General features: G+C 42.1%; 2 protein-coding genes across 2 annotated transcripts in view; one reads left to right on the top strand and one right to left on the bottom strand.

Moving 5' to 3' along the window:
• Positions 1-27,780, top strand: part of PLA2G4A (phospholipase A2 group IVA) — a 333,250-nt gene that overhangs the window by 126,867 nt on the left and 178,603 nt on the right. The gene's annotated exons all lie outside the window — the stretch shown is intronic.
• Positions 16,503-24,104, bottom strand: PTGS2 (prostaglandin-endoperoxide synthase 2). Its single transcript, XM_060232386.1, has 10 exons — positions 23,986-24,104; positions 22,429-22,545; positions 22,175-22,318; positions 21,640-21,783; positions 20,816-20,997; positions 19,944-20,027; positions 18,917-19,163; positions 18,319-18,605; positions 17,721-17,868; positions 16,503-17,178 (listed from the first exon to the last, which is right to left on the bottom strand). Exons 1-10 carry the CDS (start codon positions 24,035-24,037, stop codon positions 16,775-16,777), a joined length of 1,809 nt encoding a protein of 602 aa, XP_060088369.1. The 5' UTR covers positions 24,038-24,104; the 3' UTR covers positions 16,503-16,774.

Here is a 27,780-nt window from a genome sequence, read left to right as displayed (position 1 = left end):
TAATTCCACTCTTGAAATAATCCCTTGAGCTTTGCAGTCACATTCCTACACATTTTCAGGCTTTGCTTTGGAGTCTGGATATTTAGTTCTGTTGGTAAATTTTCGAGAATTGAAAGGGTTGGTGATTTTGTCCTCAATTTTCTTGTTACTACTGTGAAGTAGATTAGGCTCCGAGTGCGAGACAGACAGACAGACTGGCCTAGGGTCCCCCAGTGACCTTCATAGCTGAGTGATAGGTTGAACCTAGTCTTTTCAGTCCAAAGGTCTGACATTCTTACCACTGCACCACACTGGCTTTCCAGTAGTATGGTGGATCAGGAAGCATCACAAATATTGTAAGCACTGATGCATGTGCTCAAAAGCCTGTGTTAATATAACATATCTTCACTCCAGATCAACACAAAATGCATCTATGCTGCACATCACAACCTACAGTCTATACTACATGCGCTTTCTGGATTTTGGCAGAATAGAATCTTCTGTCTGGTGTGCTACAGTAATCCTCAGAACAACTGCAAAAATGAATAATGTGTGATACATTTTGGTAGGACCTTCCAAAACAATACAAAAGGTATTAAACTTTCAAGTTCTCCAGAACTCTTAATCAGACTGAATGGGGGAGAACTCATAGACCTGTTGATCTGTGTCTGAAGGTCCTACCATAAACATAGAATCTGACAGCACTTGAAGGTGTTTCATGATCCACAGTGCTGGTTTTAATTTATATATTCTTGCTGTGTATCAGAGAACTTGATTGCACATACAGCGTTCTTCTTGTCTTATAGCTTGAACCAGTTGAAATCTTGCTTCAACAAAACTTAGCTCTAATTTTTATCTAATAAAAATCATCTGATTTTTAAAATATGAGGGGTTCTGACTGGTTCTTTATTATCACTGGATTGGATCCAGTGAGCTTTCCCACTCATTCTTTACTCAATTCCTGTCATTCCTACAACTCCCTTTGCACATAGCTTTTGTCCCATGGTCCCATGATCCTCAACATAGCCTTTGGGGGGAGAGCTTTTCCTCTTTTCCCAGAAGAAAAGCTGGCTGGATGCAACCCATTGTTTCTGATTTTTTAACCATTTTTGCCTCCATCATAGCCATCCATTAATATTATTTGAGGTTTGTTAAATAATCAGTTCTAATATATCACAATCTTTTTATATATAGGATGTATAGCGTATGTGGAAATCTGAAATAGAATAAAAATACTTTTTATTTTCATTTAATGTTTCTCTCCCTTTTTTGACGTAGCTGCACCTAAAATGTTTTGTCAAAAATCGTAATTAGGGGGTTGAGAAGGAAAGTGCCTGTGAATATGTTTTATATATATGTTATACATTATCTATTACATCCAATATGAATGCCCTTGATAAGTGTAAATATTTCATATAATTTCCTTTTACTTTCCCTAGTTCCCCTTTTTCTTGCTATATCTCTGTTATTTTTCAAAAAATAAAACATATAGTTAGAAAAAGTAGAAGATCTCAGTGACTGTTGCTGCACAACCATAGAATTTTAGGCTTGATTTAGGACTCATCAAACCTAGGCCTGGTAGCAGCCGCTGCGTGATTTGATACAACACTATTTGCATGATTTAACAGCAATCATCTAGGAAAGCCAGCATGGTGTAGCAGTTACAGTTTGCTTTGAAAGCGCATTGGGTGGTCTTACATAGGTCAAATATCTACCTTACAGGGTTGTTGTGAGGATAAAAAGGAATAGAGGAGAATGATGTAAGCTGCCATGGTTCCCACTGTGAAGAAAGGTGAAGTATGAAGGAAGTAAATAAATAATAAATCTAGCTCAAGATGGGAGGGAGATAAAAGGTAGGATTGCGAATGGTTGAAAAAGAGAGAATGAGGCAGGGAAAGCAGAGAGGATATGAGGATTGCCGGGGGAGGGAAAGAGGAAATAGTGTGAGGAGGGGCATACAGGGGAAAGTGAGGTGCCCCCCACAATTCCTTGTAGGTTGGCTGTTGGGTGAGAAAGAGAAAAGAAAGCAGGAAAAGGGGGAGAGGCTATTGGGGCTTTCAGGAAATGGCAAGTGGAAATAGTGGGGGAGGGGGAATGAGATGCCTCACAGATGTCCTTCTGGGTTCCTGCTTATATTCCCTTAATATTAATAGCCTTAAGTGACGTGTATATAGTGGAGTGATTTATTTTTCCTTTTTCATGGAAGAGCTCGTTTTATTAGCTGCATTATTTTGTCTTAATTACTCATGACTAACACATAACAACTCTCCTATTTGTTGCTAAATAGAGTTAATAATTGTTGACATAGTAATGGAAAATATGGCTCTTAATGACAGTGGAAATGGAAGGAAACCAACTGGGATCTATTTAGTTTCAAAAGTTGTGGGCTTTCAAAAGAGCACCCCATTCAAAGAAGGAATGCCTCCACTTTTAAGCAGTTTTTCCTCATGCCATACAGTGTCATCCTAAGGAAAGTTACACCCTTCTAAGCCCATTGACTTCAATGTATTTGGACAGGAGTGCCCCTGCCAGTATGACACTGTTTTTCACTTAATTGTGTCTGCCCAGAGGGATAAGCAACCTGCTGTCTAGGAAGTGTTAACATCAAAGATGCATTCTTGTTTCAGAATTTCCAGTAGCACATCAGCAATTAAGAGGTTAAGATTTTATCCTGAAGGAAACAGGAAAGCCATTGAGAACAGCTCCTTTGAGGGCTTTTAGGTTTTTGGTGTGGATGCTCAGATTTCTGGTGGGGAGATAAGTATTCAGGGGTGCCACTTAGGGAAAGTAGGGTAGGATTCAGGCCACATATAATAGTGATTCCTCAGGAACTCCTATACTCCTGGGCAATTCACTGGTTCCATACTTAGAGTGACTCTTCCTATGAAATAATTAAGTAGGCCTACATGCATAATGTATAAACTGAAGGTACAAATCTCTGTGCATAATAAAAATCACTTTGCTATATGTACTATTTTTTAAGCAGCCTTCTTGAGATACATGAGGGTTTGTTTGTTTTGCATTAGATAGCTTTGATTTAGTTAATATACTTTTATCCTCCCAGACAAGGAACTTAGGGCTGTGTGCTAGCTTTTCCTTCCTTCTGTTTTATCCACACAGGGAGGTTAGACTGACCAAGAGCAATTGGCTAAAAGTTTCCCCCAGCAAGTTTCCTAGCAGAATGAAGATTTTGACTCAGACCTTTTTGTGTTACATTGACCTTGGCTGAGAAACTTGCCTCATACTCATGAAATTGGTTTCCCATGTACTGTAATTGTACTCCTGTAACTGTCTGCACTGTTTGCAACAACAGATTGCCATATCATGAAAAAGAAGGTAAAGACAGGTCAGACTGAGAGAGAAAGGACATTCCTGCCTTTTGGCCCAACTGTTGTATTGTTCCAAGTTCTCTATCTTGAGGTGGCTCCATTTGGGTCTCTTATCAAATCAGTCATTTGACCTCCCTGTAAGAACAGAGTCAGCAGTTTAAAAATGTATTCCTTACCTTTTGGGAAAGCTATTAAACCAAAGTTTCCCTCAATTAACTATAAATTGAAAGTTAGTTCGAAAGCCAGATGGTACTTCTCTGCGTGCAACAGTATGGGTGTGATTTCAGTGGATTCTCTTTCTATCTGCTAGCTCTTTGCCCCGCATCCCATTATTTGATCTTAGGGTCCCCTGCCTTTTAGGAATAGCTTGGGGTGGGTGTGCTAGGGGTTATAATGAAGGCAGGGGTATGGCTCAGTGGTAGAGCATTTGCTTGGCATGTAGAAAGTCCCTAGTTCACTCTCTGGCATCTCCAGTGAAAAGGATTGGGTATCAGGTGATCAACTTGAGATCCTGGAGAGATGTTGCCAGGTGGATTAGAAAATGCTGACCTTGATCAACTAGTGGTCTGATTCAGTACAAGGCAGCTCCCTGTGTTCAGGTGAGGGAGGCAGGAAAGCTTGGTTCAGGAGCAGAATGCTACTTGTGGTTCTCTGAATCCCCTGCCCCTTGAGGAGAAAGCAGATCTCAGTAGTGGGTACAATTGGCAGCTCTGGGTTGGGAAATTCCTAGAGATTTAGGGGAAGGAGCTTGAGGAGGGGATGGAGCTTTGAGAATGGAGTTTGAGGAGGGAAGAAACCTTCCTGGAGCCAGCTTGGTGTAGTGGTTAAGTGCGTGGACTCTTATCTGGGAGAACTGGGTTTGATTCCCCACTCCTCCACTTGCACCTGCTAGCATGGCCTTGGGTCAGCCAAAGACCTGGCAGAGGTTGTCCTTGAAAGGGCAGCTGCTGTGAGAGCCCTCTCCAGCCCCACCCACTTCACAGGGTGTCTGTTGTGGGGGAGGAAGGTAAAGGAGATTGTGAGCCGCTCTGAGACTCTTCGGAGTGGAGGGCGGGATATAAATCCAATATCTTCTTCAATATCTTCTTCCTAGGACAATTCTGCAGAGGAACTTATCTCTTTAACCTGGACACCAGTAGTAATTCTGCCATGTGTCTGCTGTATGACACCTTCTGTCCTATTCTTATGTGTTCTTTGCAAGAACCACCTGGAAACCTAACTACTAACCACACAAAATGTGAATCAGCTCTAAGTTGTGGTCTGAAATATAGGAAGAAAATATCTTCATCATCTTTTTAGAGGCCAGGTGAAGATTGTCCTGTTTCGTTGTGCTTTTTGTGACCTGCTCCTTCTTCCCACTCCTTAGAATTTAATTTGCATGATGGCTTTATTTAGCCTGTGCTATGAATTACTTTCTTGGCTGCTGTTGAAAGATTTGTTGAAGCTGCTACTCTTGGGTGGTATCTTACCTGAGGAGGTTTCCTCCAATGGAAAAAACCCACTAAAGTTGGAGGAAGAATCCTTCGGCTGGAGAAAGGCTTCAAACTTTTCTTAGTGGAGTGGTAGTCTGCAAAGAAATTGCCATGATGTGATGTTACCCTATAGGTCGGTAACAACTCGGTGCTTACACAGGGGACTACCTTCACCTTTTTTTAGAGTGACAAATACAGTTATCCCATTTTATTTCCCACAAAACCCTGCATGGTAGGTAAGGCTGAGAGAGTGCCTGACCCAAAGTCACCCAGCAAGAATTTTGGAAGAACAGGGATTTGAACCTTGATCTCCTATCCTGACTCTCTAACCTAGGGATTTGCAACCTGTAGCTGTACAACAGTGATACTTAGTAGCTCAAGATACATGTGGCTCTTTGACTTGTCAGCTGTGGCTCTTTCTCCAATGAAGCACTTGTCCATTGTTTTAGGAAAGTGGCCAAGACCCTTGCCTGGTGGGGCTAGTGGATGGTAAATGGTTTCTGCCTTGAAACTGCCACCAGTAAAGGAACCTCAAGTGTGGACCTCATGATAGGGATGGTTGATGTGATTCTTCATGAGTAGAAGATGAAGAAGATATTGGATTTATACCCCACCCTATACTTTGAATCTCAGAGTCTCAGAGTGGCTTACAATCTTCATTACCTCCCCCCCCCCCCCACAGACACTGTCTGAGGTACGTGAGGCTGAGAGAGCTCTCCCAGAAGCTGCCCTTTCAAGGACAGCTTTGTGAGAACTATGGCTGACCCAGGGCCATTCCAGCAGCTGCAAGTGGAGGAGTGGGAAATCAAACCCAGTTCTCCAAGGTAACTTAACCACTACACCAAACTGGCTCTCTGCTCTAGAGCCAAATACGTAGCACTGCTCTAGAGCCAAATATGGCTTAGTGTGCAATCAGATTGGGCTTTTAAAGAAATAAATCATAACTTTATGGGATACTAAAATAACCAGTATGTGAAGGGAATGGCGAGCAGTGATTTTTATGGGACTCCTACAGAAGTTTTACAGAAAGGGGAATGATAGAGATGAAGAGCTGCCAGTAATCCAAATGTGAACTATGGCATATTTATGTCACTGCACTAAAACAGTTGTGCATGGTACTCCTGTGTCATATGGGCCATTGTGTTTGTGTAACTCCTTGCCTCTTAGCTGACATCTGTGTGGTGAGGAATTTGGTTCTGAGTCATCAGCCATTGTGTAGCTGTCCTCATGTGCAATCATTGTGGGAGCCAGAGGCACATCAAGAATTCTGAGATGAAGTTTTAGATTAAAGTCATTTTTCACTTTTTTTTCCATAGTAGTTGCTGCTAGGAAACCTTCTCCCCACCCCCATAGTAGAAGAGGAAGGGTGAAGCATTCCATGTACATTCAATGGAATGTGGAAAATATAATAAAACAAAGAAAAAGAACGAGCGTTAAAAATGATTAGCCAACAAAACAGGTCTGAACAAAGGAGGAGGGACACGCCTGTGCTCTGACAAGTCCAAAAGAAGGAGATACGCCTGGTTACAAGGAGGGTTACACTTCAGACACCAGCACAGGAAAACAAACAGAACACCAACACAGTAGGTTGGATGGATGCTTCCTTATTCAAATAAGGGAACTTTGAAAGGGTCACAGCGTAATAGTGGGGTATGTGCCTGGCATGCAGGAAAGCCTTCCTACCATCTCTTGATCTTGGAGGATGTGTTTCAGGCAGCAGTGCTTCACTGTTCTACTTGACACCTTGGAAAGCTACTGCCAGTCACTGCTCACCTAAATCAAGTCGAGTCAAGTTAGCCTTTATTGGCATAGACCTAAGTCAACCAATAGTTTAACTCCATATAAAGGATTCATCTGTTTAAATAAGTACATTAACATATACATGACAATATGTATTTGTGCAGCTTATTTTCCCCGGGCCATGATGGATGTGAACATTCTGCAACACACACACACGCACCAAGATAAAGGTGGGAAGAAATCTAAACAAAGGGATTGTTCCAAAGTTGCCATGGTAGCAGGGGAGCCACTCTGAGTTGTGTCAGAGCTCATATGCTCACAGCCCAGATTATGTGTAAGTGATATAAAGCCAGGGTCTCCTGTGATTCCTAAGAACTAGGCTTACTTCAGTGTTACCTCAACAGCCTGAGATATATTGCAGGGGGATGCATCCTACCCTGCTGTGGTTATGTATAACCTCAAGGTCATACAGGAGTACTCAACTGCATTGTTAAATTGCTATTCCAGATCCCCAAATTACAAAGTAACTGCGCTAAACCTTATTATTTGATCCCAGGTACCTAAGTTAGTGGTATGTAATGGTGCAGCAGCTTGAAGAAGAAGATATTAGATTTATATCCCACCCTCCACTCTGAATCTCGGAGTCTCAGAGCAGTTCACAATCTCTTTTCTCTTCCTCCCCCACAACAGACACCCTGTGAGGTGGGTGGGGCTGAGAGGATTCTCACAGCAGCTGCCCTTTCAAGGACAACCTCTGTGAGAGCTATAGCTGACCCAAGGCTATTCCAGCAGGTGCAAGTGGAGGAGTGGGGAATCAAACCCAGTTCTCTCAAATAAAAGTCCACACACTTAACCACTACACCAGGGATGGCCAACGGTAGCTCTTCAGTTTAAACCCGGGAGACGTGTCATCACTTATGCAAAGCCAAGAACTCAGAGAAACACTAACCACTTTTCTAAAGCCAAGAGCTTAGAGGAACACTACCGGAAATTGACCAGAGTTTATCACCTATCCAAAGTCAAGAGCTCAGAGGAACACTACTGGAAATTGACCAGAGTTTGGAAAACTGACTAGAGCAGGGGTGTCAAACATGTAGTTTGGGGGCTGAATCAGGTCCTTGGAGGGTTCTTATCAGGCCCCTGAGCAACTGGCTCTCATCTGCTTCCTTCTCCCTCTCTCTTGCTTCCTTCTGCATAGCAGCTTGCTTTACTAGGCTTGCTCAATCACACAGGAGCTACAGAGCAAAACCTCTATTTTCTCTATTGGCTGAGGCTCCTCCCTTGGGGAGGAAGAGGGGAGGAATAGCTTGCTTTGCCAGGCTCTCTAAATTGCACAGCAGAGCTAATGAGCCAAGCCTCCCTTCTATTGGCTGAGGCTCCCCCCAGTCCACTGGGGAAGGAAGGAAAGAGCCAGAGCTTCCTTTGCCCAGTTCCCTGGTTTCCATGGTAGAAATACAAGGAAAGCATCTTTAAGACCAATGAGTGCTAGCATTTTAAGCATGTTTTAAGTTTATATATATATATATATTTGTATCTCTGCTACCTAATCTTAAATAGGTACACACATGGCTCCGCCCGACATGACTCGGCCCAACCCAATATGGCCCAGCCCAACAAGATCTCATTTATGTCAGACCCAGCCCTCATAACAAATGAGTTCGACATCTCTGGACTAGAGACTTCTACATGGACTTCTTTTTTTGCATTCTAGACATGAATTGTGGCTCTGGAAATTTAACTTTGAATTGTTGAGTGTATGAGCATGTGAATAACAATTATAACGCGCTAATTTAAGTAAGATACAGTGTTGTTTATTTTGTGGTTGCTCAGCCTCCAGGTGGAGCCTGGAGATTTCCTGCTTTTTACAACTGATCTCCAGCTGGCAGAGATCAGCTCCCCTGGAGAAAACGGCTGCTTTGAAGGGTAGACTCTGTAGCATTGTACCATGCTGAGGCCCCTCCCCTCCCCAAACCCTGCTGTCTCCTGGATCTACCCCCAAAGTCTCCAGGTATTCTCCAACATAGACCTGGCAACCCTACTGTACCTCTCATGGGATTGGGTGGCTTTGGTGGAGAAGAAAGTACATAATTACTCTGTGTGACTCATGCCCAGTCCTAGACGGCCAGGAGATGAGGTTACCCTGCCTGATTAAATATTAGCTTTCTGAAGAAATCTCTATTGTAAGGGAGATTTTTTAAAATCGATCTCTAGTTATGGACTTGCAAACTTGGATGATTAATCAGGTCTGAGGCACACTGAAGAGTCACACAATGAAGTATTGATTAGGGAGCATTGCAGTTTCGTGGAAACTGGACTGTCCCCTTGTGCTCTAACCTTTTTATTCCATTCAGCCGGATGATTTCCTGGTTCTGTATCAAAGATCCTCTTCAAATCTAGCGGTTCAAGCCCAAGGGTTTGTGGGAGCTGGGGGTGGCGGTGGCTTTGGGAGTGACCTATAGAAAGCATATTGTTATTGTTTGACTTGTATTTATTGCAGGACAGCAACCCCCTATGCAAGACTGCTCACAGGGCTGAAGAAATATGTCTTGTCCTTGTAATGCTTTTTGTGGCATGGAAGTAAACAACATTGCTTGGTGAATAGCATCCCAGTAACCTCTGATAAAGGGACAGGAAATTTTTCCTCCAGGCAGTTGGCAACCTACCCCACCAGTCCACATGCATGAGGATCCTTGAGTAGGTTCTCTGCAATGCAGAGGAAGCATAGACATGTTCTAAATAAATAAGGTATAACTTTACAGGAAGGTCCACAGTTCAGTGGTAGAGCATCTGCTTGGCATGCAGGATGATCCAGGCTGAATCCCTGGTGTTGTTTTAACAATTGTTTGTTTGTTTCCCCTGGTGGTTACAGCCTAGATCCCAGTAATCCTCTGACAGATTCAATATTTTGTGATGTAAGGATCTCATGCAGTGCAAAGTTGGTGGAGAAAAGTGCCATCAAGCCACAGCTGACTTATGGTGGCTTCTTTCAAGGCAAGAGCTGTTCCAAGGTGGTTTCCCATTGCTTGCCTCTGAATCATGACCCTGGTATTCCATGGAAGTCTCCCAACCAAATAATAACCAGGGCCAGCCCTGTTTGGCTTCTGAGATCTGATGAGGCAGAGCTACCCTGTGCTATCCAGGTCAGGATAATGCAAAGTTAGTTTGCTGAAAAGCTGAGGCTGAAGCCAGGAGCTCTTGGGAACATGAGCATGGAAGTTTTCTGAGAAGAACCTGCCTTTGCTTCTCTCTTTTAGAGGCCAGGAAAATGCCAGACCTAAGAGAAAAGGAGCACAGGGGTATATCTAGTTACAAATGGTGGCAATTTGAAGAGGGGTCTAAAGACCTGTTTTCAGAATACATTAACAATACATTTGCCCCAGAAACTCTGACTGGTGTACAGACTGGGGGGAAAAAACAGGACATATATATATTGTTATATGCAGAAAAGCATGATACAAGTTATCTAAGTGAATAAATGAACTATCCTGTCCTAGTGACATCTCCTAGGGCAGCTGCCTGTGCTTCAGAGCCACTGCCCTTCCTTTCTCTTAGAGCTGTTTTCCATGGAGAATTGCTGTGTATGCATCAGCCTTAAGCCAGCATGTCTCCTTCTGTCTCCTGTATGGTGACAGCAGTATTTAATGCCACTCCACCTTTGCTTTTATATATGTCTTCCCCTCCATACTTGCACTTTTCCCACCAGCATCTTGCTTTGAACATCATGTAAACCAAATAATGCTCCTGGAACCTCTTGAGGTGTCTGATCAGATCAACAAATTTGTAGCTACTGGATACATAGAAATACTGGGTGGTGACCAGGGACAGGGTCTTCTCTGAGGTGGTGCCTTTGTTGTATGCAAGGCCTTTTTTTCTGCAGGAACATGGTGGAACAGAGTTCAAGAATCTCTTTGGGGAGACAGAATCCTCAAAAAATGTTTAAATGTTTATGAAGGGCACTCAGGTTGCCAAGTCCCCCACAACTTCTGGGGGATTTGGGAGGGAAATTTGGGAGGGAAAACTCTATGGCACCATAGAGAGGGAAACCATAGAACTTCCCTCCCAAATTTCTAGAGTGTCCAGGTTACCCATAGAGCGTCCTGGACGCTCCTAGAGTGGCCAGCACGCAATGTTGCCAGTGCTATGACATCACTTCCGAGTGACATCATCACACTGGCAACGTTGGGGAAGGATCCCCCCACCAGCCCAATGTGGGCCGGTGGGTTGGGAACCTCCAGGGCGAGAGAACCCTCGCCTGGCCTGTGAAGATGGCAGCCCTAAGGGGCACCCATGTGTCTCCTTCATTTTCCTCCTGAGAGTTCTGGCACCTCATTTTCCACGGAAAAAGCCCCGGTTATATGAACCCCTCAATAATTTACCTCATAACAAATAAATCCACTTCTGGGCCATGTAGAAACAAAAACAAGAAAGCCAGCAGAGGAAAAAGACCATGTCTGATTCAATAATACTACCTGGTTCAAATAGGTATGACAAGGAGTTGCCTGGAAAAAGCTGTCTTTCACCCCAACTCTCCTACATCTCATTACACCAAATGTGGACAGAACCCTTCCCCAAAGTGCAATTTTTTTCCCTTGTTCTATTATGCTTGCCTTGTGAGCTGTAGAGCACTCTTCTGGCATTTGATAGGTGATCCTGCTCTTTTCATTTTGGATGATTTGCTTCCCAGCTACCTGGATCCTTGCCTTTGAACCTGACTGGTTTTCAGGATTAGTAACTATCAACATCTTCCTCTTCTCTGCTCTATCCAAATTGGATAGGCAGAAAATTGGGTAGTATTTTGATTACTAATTCCCCTGCTCTGAGATTTTATCATTGTAGTATTCCCCTTAATAAACTTCATGGATGATCTAATCTTACCTGGGGCTTAGAATTCCTTCTTAATTTGTAGTTGCAGATGGTAACCATGTTGGACAGCAATGGAAGAACGAGATTTGTGTCCAGTATTACTTTAGAGACCAACACATTTTCAGGGTATAAGTTTTCAACAGGTATTTGATGTCAGGTGTTTGAAAAGCTTATGATGCCCCCAAAATCTTGTTGGTCTCTATGGTGCTACTGGATTCTAATCTAACTTTTGTTAATTTGTAGTGGCTCTTCTCCATTAACTTACTGATTTGAGTACTGGTGAGCAGGTCATTTTCTAGAACAGAAAAATTTGTTAGGTGGTTTTAAATGTAATGAACTCCTTTCTAGGAAGGGAGCATGCACTACACATGGCTATTTTACTGTGCATGTGGACTCCAATTGGAAAATGGTTGCTATTGAAGTAGACTCTTACATTGAGCTTCCCTTGTGCCCGGAGGCTGCCTTTATTTTTTTCATGCCTCCACCGTCTTGGCTCTGAGATTAACCTTCTTGTATGTTTTTCCATGTAAACTAGAATACAAGTTTGTGGCCGTCATAGAAGAGGCAGAGAGTCAGCTGAGAAAGCGGGGCCGCACCTAATTCAGTCATGCTAACTTGAGCCGACAAGGCACCCCAGGAAGTCTCTTGGGAAAACCCTACCTCACCTAGTACCTGGCATCCAATACCTGGCATTCGAGGATCAGAACAATTCATCTGTGTGTCTTTGCCCACTAGCAGAACAATAAGAATTTCCATTTCCTAAACCAGAGGCAGGCAAGCTTTTTGACCCATGTGCCAAAACCACCAGTCTCTCTCCAGGAAGTTATTAGTGCGCAAGCAAACAGAAGGGAGGGAAGAGATGAGGGTGGTACATGACCAGACACAATGGGAATAAGCTGAGTTCCAGTAACATTGTCAGCACCGCAGTGACTCACCTGGCTGGCGGCAGTGTTCGTCTGGAGGATAATGGTAACCATCACCTTCTTCTACACTATGTGGTTTGTCTTTCTTGGGTGTTGAGTTGGCCCAGCATGCCAAACAAAATGGTCTGACAAATTTCTGATTGGCCCGTTGTACCTGTTATTGCCTACATTTGACCTAAACCAAAGTTCCGTGTCTACATTTGGGTCAGCTTGTATTTCATTTTCAGCCTTTGAACTAGTTGTCCAACAAATCCAATTCGTTCTGTTTGAAATGTCCACCAAGCTGCATTCCTTGCTTAGTCTGAATCTTTCCTCAAACACAGTTCTCAATCACCTAGATCTCTTTCCTCTTTTACCTTGTTTGGAAATGTTCCCATTTCCATTTCTCTTCTCCCATTCAGGGTGCATACCTGTTCCCCACCTCTGCCCTCCCCTGCTGCTTGGGGACTGAATCCTACCCTATGCTTTCGCTTTTTGTGGAAACCTGCATGATCTCAGGTTACACTGGCTGGGACTTCCTTCTTTGGTGCTACTGACAAGTTGCAGAACAAGCTGAGATTAGTACCGACTCCTCAAACCTTCCAGAACCCTCTGAAGACATTCTTGTTTTAAAATGCCTTGGAACTGCTGGATGATTTATTTTTTCGGTAGTGACCAGGCTTTATGGTATTTTTAAAAGCTTTATTGTTATGGATTGTTTTTGTTTTGAATTTTTAGCTGTTTTAGGTGATTCAAGAAGGCAGAAAAGCTACGGTATATTAAAAAATGATATAAAGTAGTGCTTTGTGTTCCAACCTCTAGTGCAGGGGTGGCCGGACTGTGGCTTGGTAGCCACATATGGTTCTTTCACACATATTATGTGGCTCTCAAAGCCCCTGCCACCCTGTCAGTTGGCTTGGAGAAGGCATTTAAAAGTTGCTTTCTTTCCACCAATCCCTCCGCCATCTATTTTCCTTCCTTCCAGCTCTCAAACATCTGACATTTATTCTATATGACTCTTAGGTTAAGCAAGTTTATCCACCCCCACTCTAGCAAATGCTTGATGTTGACGTAAAAAAGATCCAATTGACAGAATATGTTTCTTTTCAAATAATTTATTTTTAAACAATCATACTGTTTGTGCACATCTTGATGTAAAAAAATCTGAAACTATCAGTTATTTCAATATATTAATAAATAAAAGTATGCAATTGAGAGAAAATCAGATACACGTAACAAAACTTCTGTTTTCTCACACACCTGCAGCAACCATGGCCAGCCAGTTAATGCAACAAATAAAATATTCTATGTTGTTTTAAAAATGATAATATTATGAGACCATTTGGGTCAAGAATAGGAAACACAGTACAGAGATTGCCACAGTACAGCATACTATTATTGCTAACATACAACTAAATGCTGTACAAAAGTTTGGTTTTTTTTTTTTTTAAAAAGAACACACATTCAAAATCTAGCTATAAACACATTCATATACGGAAAGGCTGACTAAAAGAGAAACCCTGAAGAAAATGGCATGTTTAAACACTTAAAATACAGGGAGCGATAAGGCCTAAGTCTAAAGAAAAAGGAACCAGAGCAGGGGAAAAAATCATACAAAACCAGGTTTACTAAATTGGAATCGCCAAACAGAAGTGGATTTCAAGTGTTGTAAAGCTCCATTCATGATGGAGAAGCTTTAAGAGAGTCAGATAGTTATCAACTGAATCTGTGCTAATGGGCACATGCCGTTTAGAAGATAAAGGTTTATTCCCTTAGACCACCAATACTTGGCATTCCCCCGTGGAAATTTCCAGGCATGGGTGATCTGGAGGACTGACTTCTGTTCAGAACTCATTAAGGTATGGTATGTGGCATCAAAAGATAGCACAAAACATATTTGAAGGCTGCCCTTATGAGAAGCACACAGATGTGTGACCCTTGAGATTTTCAAAATGTGTTATTTACAACTCTGAACCTTTGTGATAGAAAAAGTAAACTCACAGAAACAGAATAACCTTTTCACATTCAAAATTGTCAGAAACTAAGAGAGGAAGCATAGACTCTACTAAAACTAGAATTCTCAAGGGCTTGAAAACTGGGTTTCTTTTCTGGAATCACAAAACAGAACTCCAACTTCATGACCAAAATTAGATTCTTGTGGTGTTGTGACAACTCCATTCCTTGATTCCAGGCCAGTGTTTTAGACTGCCCATACACCAGGACATTGTGTGGGCAGGAAGAGGGAGAAAAGAAGTGGTATTCACTGTAGCTCCAGAGAAAGAAAGACATCTGAAACTCCTTATTCTGATACCAAGCATTAAGAACACAATTCCTTAAAGGGTGGGAGTTATAAATTTGAGGTGAATTCAAGTAATCTTCAATTTCTGTGACTTTTTTTTTTACTGGGGCCTGCCACATTGATTACTTTTTCGGGATAAATGCATGTCTCCAGAGAATGTGGCCTTTGTGTTCTTGAAGTGACAACATAGCTGAGGGGAACAAAACAGAGGGGAAACCTGTCACTTCGCAGTCTTTGTCCAAACTGCATACGGAACTTCTCTTTGCACAACTCCCCAGAAATGGGGCTCGTTGTGTAAGGCCTCAGCAACAAAAACATGGGCCTTGCTCAAGAGACTGTCCTGGCAGATGGTGCCCTTCATCCCTATCTTCTTTATCAGCTCTCTCTCCCTAAGTCAAAGAAGCTTTGCAACAAAATATGAGCATCAATTAACTTTTTTAAAAAAGCGGAACTTGCAGTATTGTATTTGGTCCAATACATTTAGGTCTTCATATGCTTTATAAGTGTTACACCTACACTGCAGGAAGACATTTCTGTTGATCAAGTTATACACTTGAAAAAAAGGACCCTGTAACCTAAATTCCTACTACAATATTAACAAAATGTAGTGTTTCTTGAAATTGAAATGATATTCCTGTGCATAAAGTGCTGCATCAAGTGATTCTGGCATCTATTCTACTACTCTAGGTTGACGATCACACTGAATTCAGCAACCATTTCAGGCCCTGGTTGCGTAATAGCAGCTAGAACTTGCGCATCTCATTGTGTGAGTTCCTACCTGACATGTTTTGCAGAAAGTGCAAGAGGAAGAAGTGAACTTACTTGCCTTTCCTTTGTCACAGTCGGCAAAAACTTGAGCTCAGGGGCAGACTGGCAGATTTAAGCTTATGAAGTGCAATGCCAAGCCTGTGCCAGCCTCACCTGGCAAGGAGGAAGCTGTGCCTGGCCTGCTGGGTAGGCAAGCAGCCTCTCCCTCCCTCCCTTGCGGGAGCTGGGCTAAGCCCTTTTCCTTTCCCAGTCACCCCCACTTAAGCTATCTGGTAAAGTGATTAAAAATGGATTGTGGCACTGTGTTGCCAATCACATGGTTATTGTAATGTTATTTTGCTACAGTCTTTTGCAGTTTCTATGCTTATGCAAGGACAGTGATGAACTAGGCAAATATACTACCTACAGCAGGTGGGGCAGAATGTTGTGAGCATGAAAAAAAATATTAAGGATTCCATCATCTGATGGCTTGCCAAACCTTTGAGGGTTTTTTTTCCCAATGTAGAAATTGTTAAAAAAAATAGTTAGGAGCTCTGTACTCCCAAAACCTGGCATGTAGCTCTACAATAGTTTAAAAGAGTAACCTTGTGATTGCCTGTGATCCAGCTGAACTTCTCAAGCCAACTTTAAGAATTAAAACATACTACAGGAAAATGTTCATTGAAAAACATTCAGATTTGTCAAGACAACCATTACATTTCAATGAGGTTTGCACAGGAGAGGTTTTCAAAGGATGACATTAAAAAAAAAACAGGAAATAGGGGAAAGGAAAACTGCATAAGTCAGAACATAAGATTTACCCCTTTTCAAAAGGGGTTGTGCCACCTGAAAGTCAGTAAGAGTCAAATATTTTTTTAACTTTGTTCCAGTCAACAAACACAAGTCCTGATCCATCCAAAGTTTAGCACTTCTGCTTCCAACAGAGTCCAAAGGAATAGTTTAGTACTTTAGTTCCTTTTTAAGTGTGTAGCTTGGGCTGAATCACACCTTTTAAAAATGCGATTTGGTACGGGGTACTTCTGCAAATAATATTGATAAATCATTTTCACAAGTATTGATGTCTTGACAGGGATTTGATTGAGAAGTACCCAACTTGGGTCCATATTGTTGAGTTTCTTGTCAAGTTTAAGAAAAAATGTATTGTTTTATCATCAAGTTTTCAAGTAGCAGTTCTGATGCCTTGATCCATTTTGGAATACATCTTTCTGGTACAGAAGGTATTGTTTAAGACACAAGGGATCCTGTCCTGCAAATCCTATAGCAAAACTCCCTTTAAGTCTGATCCTGGCTTAGACCTCAAGGCATAATATATATATATATATCTATATTTATCTATACAGATATATATCCATGGCATTTTAAATATAAATAGAATAATTTAGATCATTATATAAATAAATAAATAAAACTACCAGATGTTCTCTATAGCTCAGCATACTGTTCTTTCAATAACACAGCAGGGTTGATGTCTTCCATTCCAGCACTGGCAGTGCTGAAGTTAGTTGTTGCTGCGGTTTCCGAGTTTATGACATGAAAGGCAGTGAAAGGGCAGCCCTTGACATTGTTGCAGATGAGATTTTGGAGGGACGCTGTGTTAACAATGTCAAAGCCAACTTTCCCCCCAAAAGTACTTGGTTTCCAGTATTCAGGGGAGCAGATGGCATTCCCCATGAGGCCTTTCAAGGAAAATGGTGCCCCAAGTTCTATCATGGTCTCACCAAAGATGGCACCTGGGCGTGGCTTTTCAACAAGAAGTGCTGGGTAGAGCTCCATCGCATCAATATCTCCATAAAGTTCTTCAAGTTCTGCAGCCATTTCTTTTTCTCCTGCAGTGAATAATAGGGGAGCTGTAAGAACCCAGAACCTCCAAGAGATCCCTAGATCCCTACTATCTCAATTTAACAAATACTTAGGAAAACCATTATATGCTGAGGTCAAGAGCTGCCTTACACAGAAGAAGAGGACTAGAATACCTAGCCCATTGCAGTGTATTATGAATGGCAGTGGGTTCTCCATGGTCTGCTACCAGCAACCACCATACAAGCTACCTCAGAAGGAATTTACGCCATGTGTTTTATTACAGCAACTTGACCATTGCTGCTTCTTGAGAACCAGTGTGGTATAGTGGTTAAGAGTGTCAGACCAGGATCTGGGAGACCCAGATTCAAGTCTTCACTCTGCCATGGAAGCTGTGACCTTGGGCCAGTCACAGACTCAACCTATCCTATCTCACAGCGATGTAGTCAGGATAAAATGGAGGAGAGCAGAATAATGTAAGTCACGTGGGGTCCCCACTTGGGCTTCCCTACTCAGGAGAAATGCAGGTTATAAAAGGGATGGGTAAATTTTAAAAATTAAAGAGTTTTACCTGTAAGTTCTTCAAATGATTTGAAAGGTTTCAACAGAAAGTGCTTCCTGTATGCATTCAAGGATTGGTATCTCATCTGCCTGCTTTGATCAATGGAGGCTTTAGCTACTTTCTGTACAGCAGCAGGAACGTTCCTGCCCCCTGCTACCTGTTTACAGAGGAGAAAAAAAATGGAGTAGCATGAGGAACAAAATGGAATGACTTTCAGCTTGTGTTAACACACCCCATTTAACATACCCATTACTGCACTGGTCCCCAAAGAACCATGGTTTAAGTAAACAAACGATGACTAGTTTTAATGTCTAAACATGGGCCATTAACTATAGGCACAAAACACTCTTAACTATGGTTTCACATGACATACACAGATATCCTGGCTTAATCTTGTTTTACTTCTGGTGCTGTTCTCACCAGAATTCAGGCAGGCAAGAAAGAAAAAGCAATGAAACCTGCACCTGTTGAGATAAACCAGGATTTGAATGATAGTCTATGAGGTGGGAGGGACTTGCAAAGGACAGCTGTGCTCAGTCATTTCAAGACGGACAACGTGATATCCAGCTCAAGTAGGTCAAAACGTTGAGAGAGGGAGAATGCTTACCCTTCCAGCTCTTTGCTTGGAGAAAGAGGTCACCATATGGGAAAGGCCATGTTCCAACATGATGGAGTTGTTATAGATAAACTGCTGGTAGGTGTACTCCTGGTCCTGGATTTGAAAGGTGTCAGGCAGAAGGGGGTGCCAGTGGTAGAGGGTGTTGAACTCAGCGGCTATTCTGTTTTGATACTGGAATCGCTGGTTGAAGAGCAGCTCTGGGTCAAACTTCAGTTTGAAGTGGTAGCCACTTAAGTGTTGCACATAGTCTTCAATCACAATCTTGATGGTCTCTCCTGTTTTTGGTTTTTAAAAAAAGATATCTCAGTTTTTGCTTTCTAAATGATACCAGAAGCTTAACTTTCCTATTTACAAATCAAATAAGCACAATGGAGGTGGGCTAAACCTGTCACTTAAGGCATCTTCCATGCTGGATCATACCAAAAAGGTTATAAACAATTAGTTGCCTCTAGCATTGAGATATATTGCTCCAGCACAAGGAGGTTTCCACCTAATCTGTGTGGCCAGTAGCCATGAAAAGACTTATTCTCACTCTGGTAGCAGTTTTTATATATGAATTATGTCTTAGAATGACTGTCAAAATTACCTATCAGGATCAGCCTGGAAGTTTGGAACAGCTGCTCATCATCCCATTCTGGATGCTCTTTTTTAAGTACATCACAGACTCGGTTGTGTTCCCGGAGCCATAAGGTAGCATACATCATCAGTCCTGGAACCAAACCAAAGACCTCCTGTCCTACAGAAAATCGTAGGTGCTCAGGGACGTGGGGTGGATATATCATTTCTGCCTGGGTTTCTTTCACAGTGGGTGGGTACATCTCTCCACCGATCATCTGCAGAACAAGTTAAGAGTCACTGGCTGCATCACACACACAAAATTCTATCACACTGAATCCCAGTTCCAACTTAAGTGCACTTAAATTTATGTTAGACTTTCGACCTAAATGTGCACGTCTACCACTATTTAATCACTATACCCAGTCACAAGCCACCTATCTTCTTTGTGTTAAAGATGAAAGCTGCAAAACTAGGCCATTCAAAGATCACATAGGCAGGTTTACACTAAAACGAAGTAAGCTATATCTTAGGGCTACAGATTTTGAGAGGCCTCCAAATACTAAAGATTACTAAATTACCATTTTTGGCATAATGCTATTTAGCTTCCTAAATGATGTGGCTTTGGGTCTCTGCAGATCTTATCTGGGCCCTGAAAATATGAATCTATCTACTTAGGAGATTCCTGAAACATGCAGAAAGTGCTGGGGGGGGGGGGCAGCCTGATGAAGACTGAGCAGGCTCAAGAAAGGATGTATTACTGAGAACAGCATAGAGTTAAACAAAAAAGTAATGGTGAGGAAGCAGAAATCAATCTGCTAGAGATCCCAAGAGCTTACAGAAACCTGAAGAGAAAAGGGGAAAAGGTGGGATTTTCAAATTGTGCCTCCCTGTGTAATTCTGCATCAACCCTCAGATTATTAGTATCATTGGGTTCCATGTGCCCCACAGAAGCAGGACAGACCATGCCCAGAGAATATTCTAGTATACTCATGGTTGTATCAAGTGATAGCATAATGACCCTTCCCTCTCACTGTAGGCTTTTCTCCCAAACCAACCTGATATTTCAGCTTTCCATCCTTGAGCAGTCTCAGTTTCAGCTGTCTGTCCAAAGTCTCTCCATAGATGTGACTGAGATCAACCTGTTCAAATAGTAATAAGAACATGAGAATTAAGTTACTATTTGATGAAACTCATCAAATGAAATCCATGAGATCAGCAGATTTAAATCACACCTTTGAAAAAACGTATTGAAGAACTCTTAATATACTGGATGTTACCCAAAGAAAAGGGAGCATATTATAAGGCCTCCCCTTGAGTCAGTCCTCTCCAGATGACATTCCATAGTAGCACGCTGAAAACTGGAATGGGGGCTAACCATGGAAAACATGGGGAAAGTCTCCCTACTCACTGAAATCAATGGGGCTGACATTTGTTTCAACAATCTTGCAGTTTTGAAATCAAAACTCCTTGAAGACTTTATCTACCAGAGATTTGTGGAAGGAGTGGGGGAGACAAAACCAAGCCACTGATTGTGTTCAAAAGCTGAAGCCTATGTTAACAACCAAATATGACAGTGGACTGAAGCCTTCTTCAACACCCACAGCAATGTCTCAAGCATGCACTATAGGAACACAGTTCAGAAAAGGCTTTATTTATTTTGGAACAGAAAGAGTGTAGAAGATAATCCTAGGCTTACTACATCTAAATTTCTTTGAACTGTGTAGAGAAAACTGAAATAACCATATTTAAATATCTAGGGATTTTCTCTATCCAGAGTGAACAAGGACTCAAAGGGTTACAGGCTGATTCTGTGGTTTCTGACAGACTTGTTGTGCAGTGTGCCTTTCCCAATATTTGTTTATTATTCCTCTCACCACAAAAAGCTGATATAGTTTGTTCAGTTCTAGTCATAGTTCTTCAATCTTACCCCGTGGCCAAGGGCTTTTGTGAAGGCTGGCCCTTTGTGGTGATCCGTCTTGAAATACTGGTGGGTAAAATGTTGGGCAAAGAACGTGAACATAATATTTGAGCCTTGAGGGTCAGGAATAAATTTTCTCCTCAGCAGAAACTTATCAACAATGATTTGTGAATCTGGAAGTTCCTTCTTTCCTGGAATTGAAAGTAAGTTTTTTTAGAAAAAATTCTAGAAAATGTCTGGTTTCTTGTCGAAGAATGTACAACAAACCTTTTTCACTGAACTGATATATACTGCAATTAGCACTCAGTATTATCTTTCTGTTTCAGAAACAAACCCTGTAAAAGATGCTGCTGCTTTCTTTCTACTGAGAGAAGCTCAGTCTATCAAGGTCAGCATTGTCCATTTTGGCAAGCAGCAGGTCTCAAGGGTCTCAAGACACCTTTCATTGTCACCGATCCAATTCCATTTTAAAACAGGAGATACCCGGGACTGAACCTGCAATCTTTTGCAGGCAAAGCAGATGCTTTACCATTGAGCTACAGCCTCTGCAATTAAGCTGTAGTTGAATGTGTATGCTAAACTACTTTATTATTCCACAGTCAATCACTATACACTGCTGATCATTGCAAAGATGCTTACTCTGTAATTCCAAGGGTAGATGAAACTTAGTTTTCAAAGGACTGACTTCTGGAATAGTTACTGCCAGACAATTATACCTCAAACTGGCCTGACTTTTCAACACTGAATATGTGAATACTACTGAAGCTGAATAAAAATATATTCTTCCTACCACCACCATGCACACACAAGGCAAATTAAACTTTACTCCTTACCTTTTACACCCATAGGTGTTGGGCAGTCATGGGCTACTGGAGGGAGAGCTCTAGTATAGTAGGACAGATTCGAATATGCTTCCCAGCTTTTGTAGTCATAATGGCTATTATATGTTGGTGGGCTCTCAATTAAATGGGATCTTGCTAAAAATAAACAAGGGAGAAAAATGGATTTAAAATTCATGCCAAAATTATCATTTAAGGTAGCTTAGACAGTGAACAATCTTTTCTAGTAAGACTTGATACAGAGGCTGATTTCAAGACGATTGCTTATAGACGATTGATTGCATTGGTATATTACATACTGCCATCCTGAGGACACTTTCCTGGAAGTAAGCTGCATTAAATAATATTGGGCTTTTTCTATTAGGTTTTCCCCCCTCATAACATCACTTAACACAGCCAACCATGTTTTTTTACAGATGTTGACCTTCCAATGCAATATAAATTACTGTATCTCACACACAGCTCCTCAAGGCACTTGGATATATATCTGCCTCCTAACCAAACAGCAGTATCAATAACCGAGACTTACACATCAGCACATATCTCATGATGGCATCACGAAGGAAGGGGATGCTGTTGATTATATCCCAGACTCCTTTGAAGTGAGTGAGGATGTAGTGGACCATTGTTGGAGTGGGTTTCAGCGTCAGTCTCAGCCAAGTCCAAAATTCCGCTGAATGGAATTAAAGCACAATGGAGATTTATATGATATAGGTGGAGAAACAAGAAAGAAGAGTTTATGAATGTGCTCACGTATTTCTAGGGATTTCAGAAAGAACATACGTTTAGTGCAGTTTTCTCCGTAGAATCCTGTCCGTGTACAGTCACATTCATATTGGTCAAACCCTGTTGTCATGCACACTCCTCTGTTCTGGCATGGATTTGAACAGCAAAGATTAGCTGAAAAAGAAATTGAGAGATGGAGTTGTATAAAGTAACATCTGGAGATGTGTTGAGGCATTCAGCGGATTGATGTAAAAAACCTCCTGTAGATTAACAGCCATAGGATACAGAGAGGCTGTGCAGTGCAGTGGTTAGAGAGACCCAGGTTCATATCCCCACTTGCCATGAAAGTTACTGGGTGACCACAGGCCAGTTTCTCTCTCTCTCTCTTACTACTTAATTTGCCTCGAGATTGATGAGATGTTAAAGAGACAGACCACCTATGCTACCCAGGACTCTTGAAGGAAGGGCAGGGTCAAAAAAAGCAGCAAGATATAATCAGGTTACACCCATTTCTCTCCTGCTGTTCAATACCTATTTATTTGGAACTAACTCCCACTGATTTAAGTGAAACTTTTGTGTTCTTCAGGTCATGCTGGCCTTTTAGGGAGTACTTTTGAGATTCATCATATGAGCTGAAATCTTACCACATGCAAGAGTGAATGTCATATGCATTGCTTGCTGCTTTCAAGCATTTTGTAGTCATGCACCTTTATGCTGATTAGGCTAAACTTCACCCAAAAAGCAGGACCTCAACATTTAACCTTATAACCTTCTTTGCCTTGACATTTCTCAGTGAAATCAGCATTATACCTCCCATCTCTTAAGCCTCTAAATACAAGAAACTTTTTAAAAAAGTGAACCCAAATGTTAACAGTTCATGGACTGCATATTTAATAGAAAAGGAAGTCCAACAGGCAGCAGGAACCTACAACCACTTAGGAAAGTGATGACACTGTACAACTTTCTTCATTTAAAACAGTTCCTGTATATCAACAGCATCTACATATGTACGAACCATATCTAGTAGTGTCATCATCAGCAGAGTTACACCCTAAGTGGGCTTAGAAGTGTGTAACCTTGGACCGTACTGCAGGTGTGGTACCTGAGCTGTACTGATACACTTGTCTTTACTTGACATAATCTCTCGTGGCCATTGGGTCCAAGCAGGACTCTCTGAATGACTAGACCAGAATTCTTCAAATTCTCTTTTTCATCCTGCCTTGCTTCATTACCTACCCCATTAGGTGCCCCCTTTGGGATGAGGGCAGATCTGACATCCCCAAGCTTTGAAGGGGAAAAGGGGAAGGGGGGCTGACCAGCTCAGCTCAAAAGAGGCAATTCTCCAGACCCTTGGACATTTTTCATTCCAGTTTATATTTCCCAACCCAGTGCATCCCTTAGCTTTTAGGCTCTCTTAGCTACAACTGAGTTAGAACAACCTTTTTTTTAAAAAAGGGGGGAGGAATCCAAGGATCATTGGTAAAGAGGGGGCAAACAAAAACGCTATAATTAAAAAAAGTGCCAAAGGAAGTCAAGTTTGTAGATGCCGATGGAAGAAAGCAAACAGGAGGAGGGGAGGCAAGGAACCGGGGGAGAGGCGGCTGTGCAACTCACCTGCTTGACTGACAGCCAGGAGAGACAGGAGGACAACGCAGGCCGCCTTCATTTCCCCAAGAAGCACAGCAAGTCGCAGGATCCCCAAGGTGGACTATCGCCTGTTTCTTGGAAATCAAGTCAAAACCCGAACCCGTTGGCCAGCAGCTCCGGCTGCGCGCTCTTCGTTCCAACCTGAGTCTGGAGAGAGACCCGGGCGAGCGCGGCGTTTTATGCCTTGGTCGGCGTGACTCAACCTTCGCCGGGGCCCCTGCTCCGCCTTCTACAAACGCCAGACGTAAATCAGGAGGAAACGGAGGGGGGGGGGAAGTGCGATCAACTGCTTTCCCGCCAAGATCGTCCCGCGATCTTTCCGAATTAGGCGGTTTCCCTAATTAGGAGATTCCCTAACTACAAGCCCGCGGATCCCTTTTCTTTTCTGGCAAAGACTGAAAACGACTGGCTGTTTACACACCCATAGAGGCGCCCCACGGACTTTATGCACCTCGAAAAGGCCCATACACTTTCTCCCTCCTCCCTCTCCTTTAAGCAAGCCTATGATATCAAGCCTGGTAAAAGCATTCATGCTCGTCCGCATTTTTTGTATCACTTTAGTTGATCTTCCTTTTCTTATTACGCAGTTTTGGATTTTGCTTTGGTTTGGACCCTCATGGCTGTCTACATCTAAAATACCTTTTAAGCACTGACATTCGAGTAGCTTGGGTTGAAAATCCCGGACAACTCATTTTTGAGGGTTTTGGTGGAAGAAAATATCCCCCCCCCCAAAAAAAAAATGGTGTGTGTATGTTGGGGGGGGGAGGGTGTCATAATTTTCTTGACTGCCAAAATTAGATTCACAAACTAGCTCCACTGCAAAGATCTAGCAGATATTCTCTATTACTTCGATTTTTTTCTCTGAAAAAAAAGAAGCAGCTTTTCAAGTGCTCAAAACACACTGGTTTATTTAAGAAATGTATCTTTGTGTCTTTATTAGATTAGTTCTTAATCTTCAAGTGTGTATTGGGTTACCATTTGTACAATGAATTTGTTCCAATCTGCCTTGTGTACGAAATGGAAACCATCTTTGAATTAACACAGACTATGTCCATGTAAGTCTGGATCTATTGAAACCATTTCACATATTCTCCTGTATTGTCCTTTTTATCTAAGTATTCGTGGTTGATTTTTGGATCCTATTTTTTTAAATAAGATGGGTCTGGCTGATTCAGATAAGGTCCAGTTTCTTTTGAAGGATGTTATTCCTGACATAACTGTAAACACTGCCTTATTTCTGTACTGGGCCAAAATGATTCGTCAAGACAAGGAACAGTCTTGTCGTCCCATTTAACTGTGATTTTATGTAAATGTATTTTAATCCTGATGTCCAGTATTTTAACCTATTTTCTGTTTTTCAACCCATTGTTCTTTTAACCTGTTTTTACATGCCATTAAAGGTTGATTGATTGATTGATTGAATTAACACACAGGTTCCGTACATCTGATTTACAAATCAGCCCTGGGTTCCCCCCCCCCTCTGTCCTGCATGAGCAAATATGCCCAAGGGACATGTGCCAGATTAAGAAACCATTTGGTGCAAAAAGCCCTAAAAACCTGAGGATTAACCATCACATCCCAATTGTATTGCATTGCACGCTACAAGTGGGAGTAAGCAGTGGGCCAGGCAAAGACTTAGAAATTCTCTGAAAGATACAGCACTGAGTATTAAAAACCACATAGCAGAAGCACAGATGCTTTCATGGAATATTAGGACCACTCTGTCCCTGGAGATAAAATACATGCTGCGCAGCTCTGCCCTATAGGATGAAATTGATGAGCAATATATTAGGAATAGACAAAAGGGAATTCAGCAAGTAATTGTGGAATTTGCTGCCAGAGGATGTAGTGATGGCACTAGCATAGATGTCTTTTAAAGGGGAATTAGACTGATTCATGGAGGACAGGTCCATCACTGGCTGCTAGCTCATGCTGGGTAAAGGGAGCCTACTTGTAAAGAAGAAGCAAACCTCTAAATACCAGTGCTAGGATGCAACATCAGGGGATGTTCTTGGCTGCTGTACCCTGTGTGGTGGCCCTTCAGGGAAATTGGTGGGCCACTGTGTGAAACAGGATGCTGGACTAGATCAACCACTGGTCTGATTCAGCAGCTTTTAAGGTTCTTAATGCTTCAAGATATGGTACACATTTGAAAAATCTGCCCATGTAAACAACTTACTATAGATAGAAAGCTACATGGGGGGGTGAGTCCTCATTTAAATGTCCTCATTACTTTCTGCAAGGATTTTTTTTTTAAATGTGGAAGTATTTAGTATCCTCTCCTAATAGCCTAAAATAGTATAGTCCTTGGAAGGTTTCCCCCACTATGCCAATTGATTCAGGATCATAATGTTCAAAATACACAAAGTGTTGTATAGCCTTTCTTGTCCTGGCCATCGTTCTGTGGATGCCTTCTGTCTATTTAAATGGCTTAAGGACAGCAGATGAACTTACATACCTGTAAATTTGGACTAGAGTTTTTGAATGAATGCTGTGCTGGGCTAAATCCCAAATACTATCAGCAAAATCAAGCCCACAGAGCTGGAATTGTGTGCTCCCTTCCTGCTGCAACCCACTGACCCTTCCTTGAAATTCTCATTGGGAAAGTCAAAGGAGAAGCTGGGGGACAAAGTGAGGGTCTTCAATGGGAGATAGGAATCAATAGAAATTACCCACCCCAGTTTTGCCAGCAGCAGTGTTCTACCTTCATAACAGCATCTTAGGTTACAGATCCAAAGAACTCAATGTTGAACATATGAAGCTGCCTTATACTGAATCAGACCCTCAGTCCATCAAAGTCAGTATTGTCTTCTCAGACTGGCAGCGGCTCTCCAGGGTCTCAAGCTGAGGTTTTTCACACCTATTTGCCTGGACCCTTTTTTGGAGATGCCGGGGATTGAACCTGGGACCTTCTGCTTCCCAAGCAGATGCTCTACCACTGAGCCACCGTCCTTCCCCTAATGTTGGTCCAGCATCTAGCTCAAGTGTTCCTCTGGCTGAAATTTGCTTCATTTGGTAGACAGCAGCCAGGCACTCTTCCTCTTCCCCATGACTTATAATTTGACATGGATGCTCCAGGAAAAGAAGCAAGAATTACACAAATATATACAGAAATCCATGTGGATATCTTGTGACTTTTGTTAATTTAAGTCAGGGGTGTGAAGTCCATAGCTTCAGAGCCAAATGGAACTCGGTATGGGACCAAGAGAACTTTTTAAAAAGAAACCTTTAAGGTGGGATAGTGGAATAGGTAGTATGTGAAAGGAATGTCAGGGGAAGATTGCTTCTGGGACTAAAGGGGTTTTTTAGAAATGCTTTAGAGAAAGGGAAATGAACCGCTGTTGGTAATGCAAGTATGAGCCAAGCACAGGTTTATGCCAGAGTACAGAAACAATTACTTAGGATGCTCTGGTATATATTTATTACTTTTTGTGAAACCTCAAGACTGCTTTTTTGTCTGTCAACAAACTGTATTTAGGCTACAGAAATTTTATGGATTATTAATCATGTCAGTTACCAGTAACATCAAGTTGTGCAGTTTCAGTTATACAAATAGGCTTTGTTATACTAAAGGTAAAGGTCAAGGTAGTCCCCTGTGCAAGCACCAGTCTTTTTCGACTCTGGGGTGACATTAAACGTTTTCACGGCAGACTTTTTACGGGGTGGTTTGCCATTGCCTTCCCCAGTCATCTACACTTTTCCCCAGCAAGCTGGGTATTCATTTTACCGACCTCAGAAGGATGTTAATCTCTTGTTCTGAAA

Source organism: Heteronotia binoei, chromosome 2 (genome assembly GCF_032191835.1).
Source record: "Heteronotia binoei isolate CCM8104 ecotype False Entrance Well chromosome 2, APGP_CSIRO_Hbin_v1, whole genome shotgun sequence".
NCBI classification, from domain to species: Eukaryota; Metazoa; Chordata; class Lepidosauria; order Squamata; family Gekkonidae; genus Heteronotia; species Heteronotia binoei.
Note: the sequence above shows the minus strand (reverse complement) of the source record. Positions and strands in the feature narration are given on the sequence as shown.

Excerpts from the sequence above, each read along its gene's own strand:
- PTGS2 (XM_060232386.1), bottom strand. The coding sequence starts at position 24,037 with ATGAAGGCGGCCTGCGTTGTCCTCCTGTCTCTCCTGGCTGTCAGTCAA. Across the intron at positions 21,784-22,174 it reads CATGAGATATGTGCTGATGT|CAAGATCCCATTTAATTGAG; the intron begins GTAAGTCTCGGT and ends GTTTATTTTTAG. Across the intron at positions 18,606-18,916 it reads TTCCAGGCTGATCCTGATAG|GAGAGACCATCAAGATTGTG; the intron begins GTAATTTTGACA and ends AACCAAAAACAG.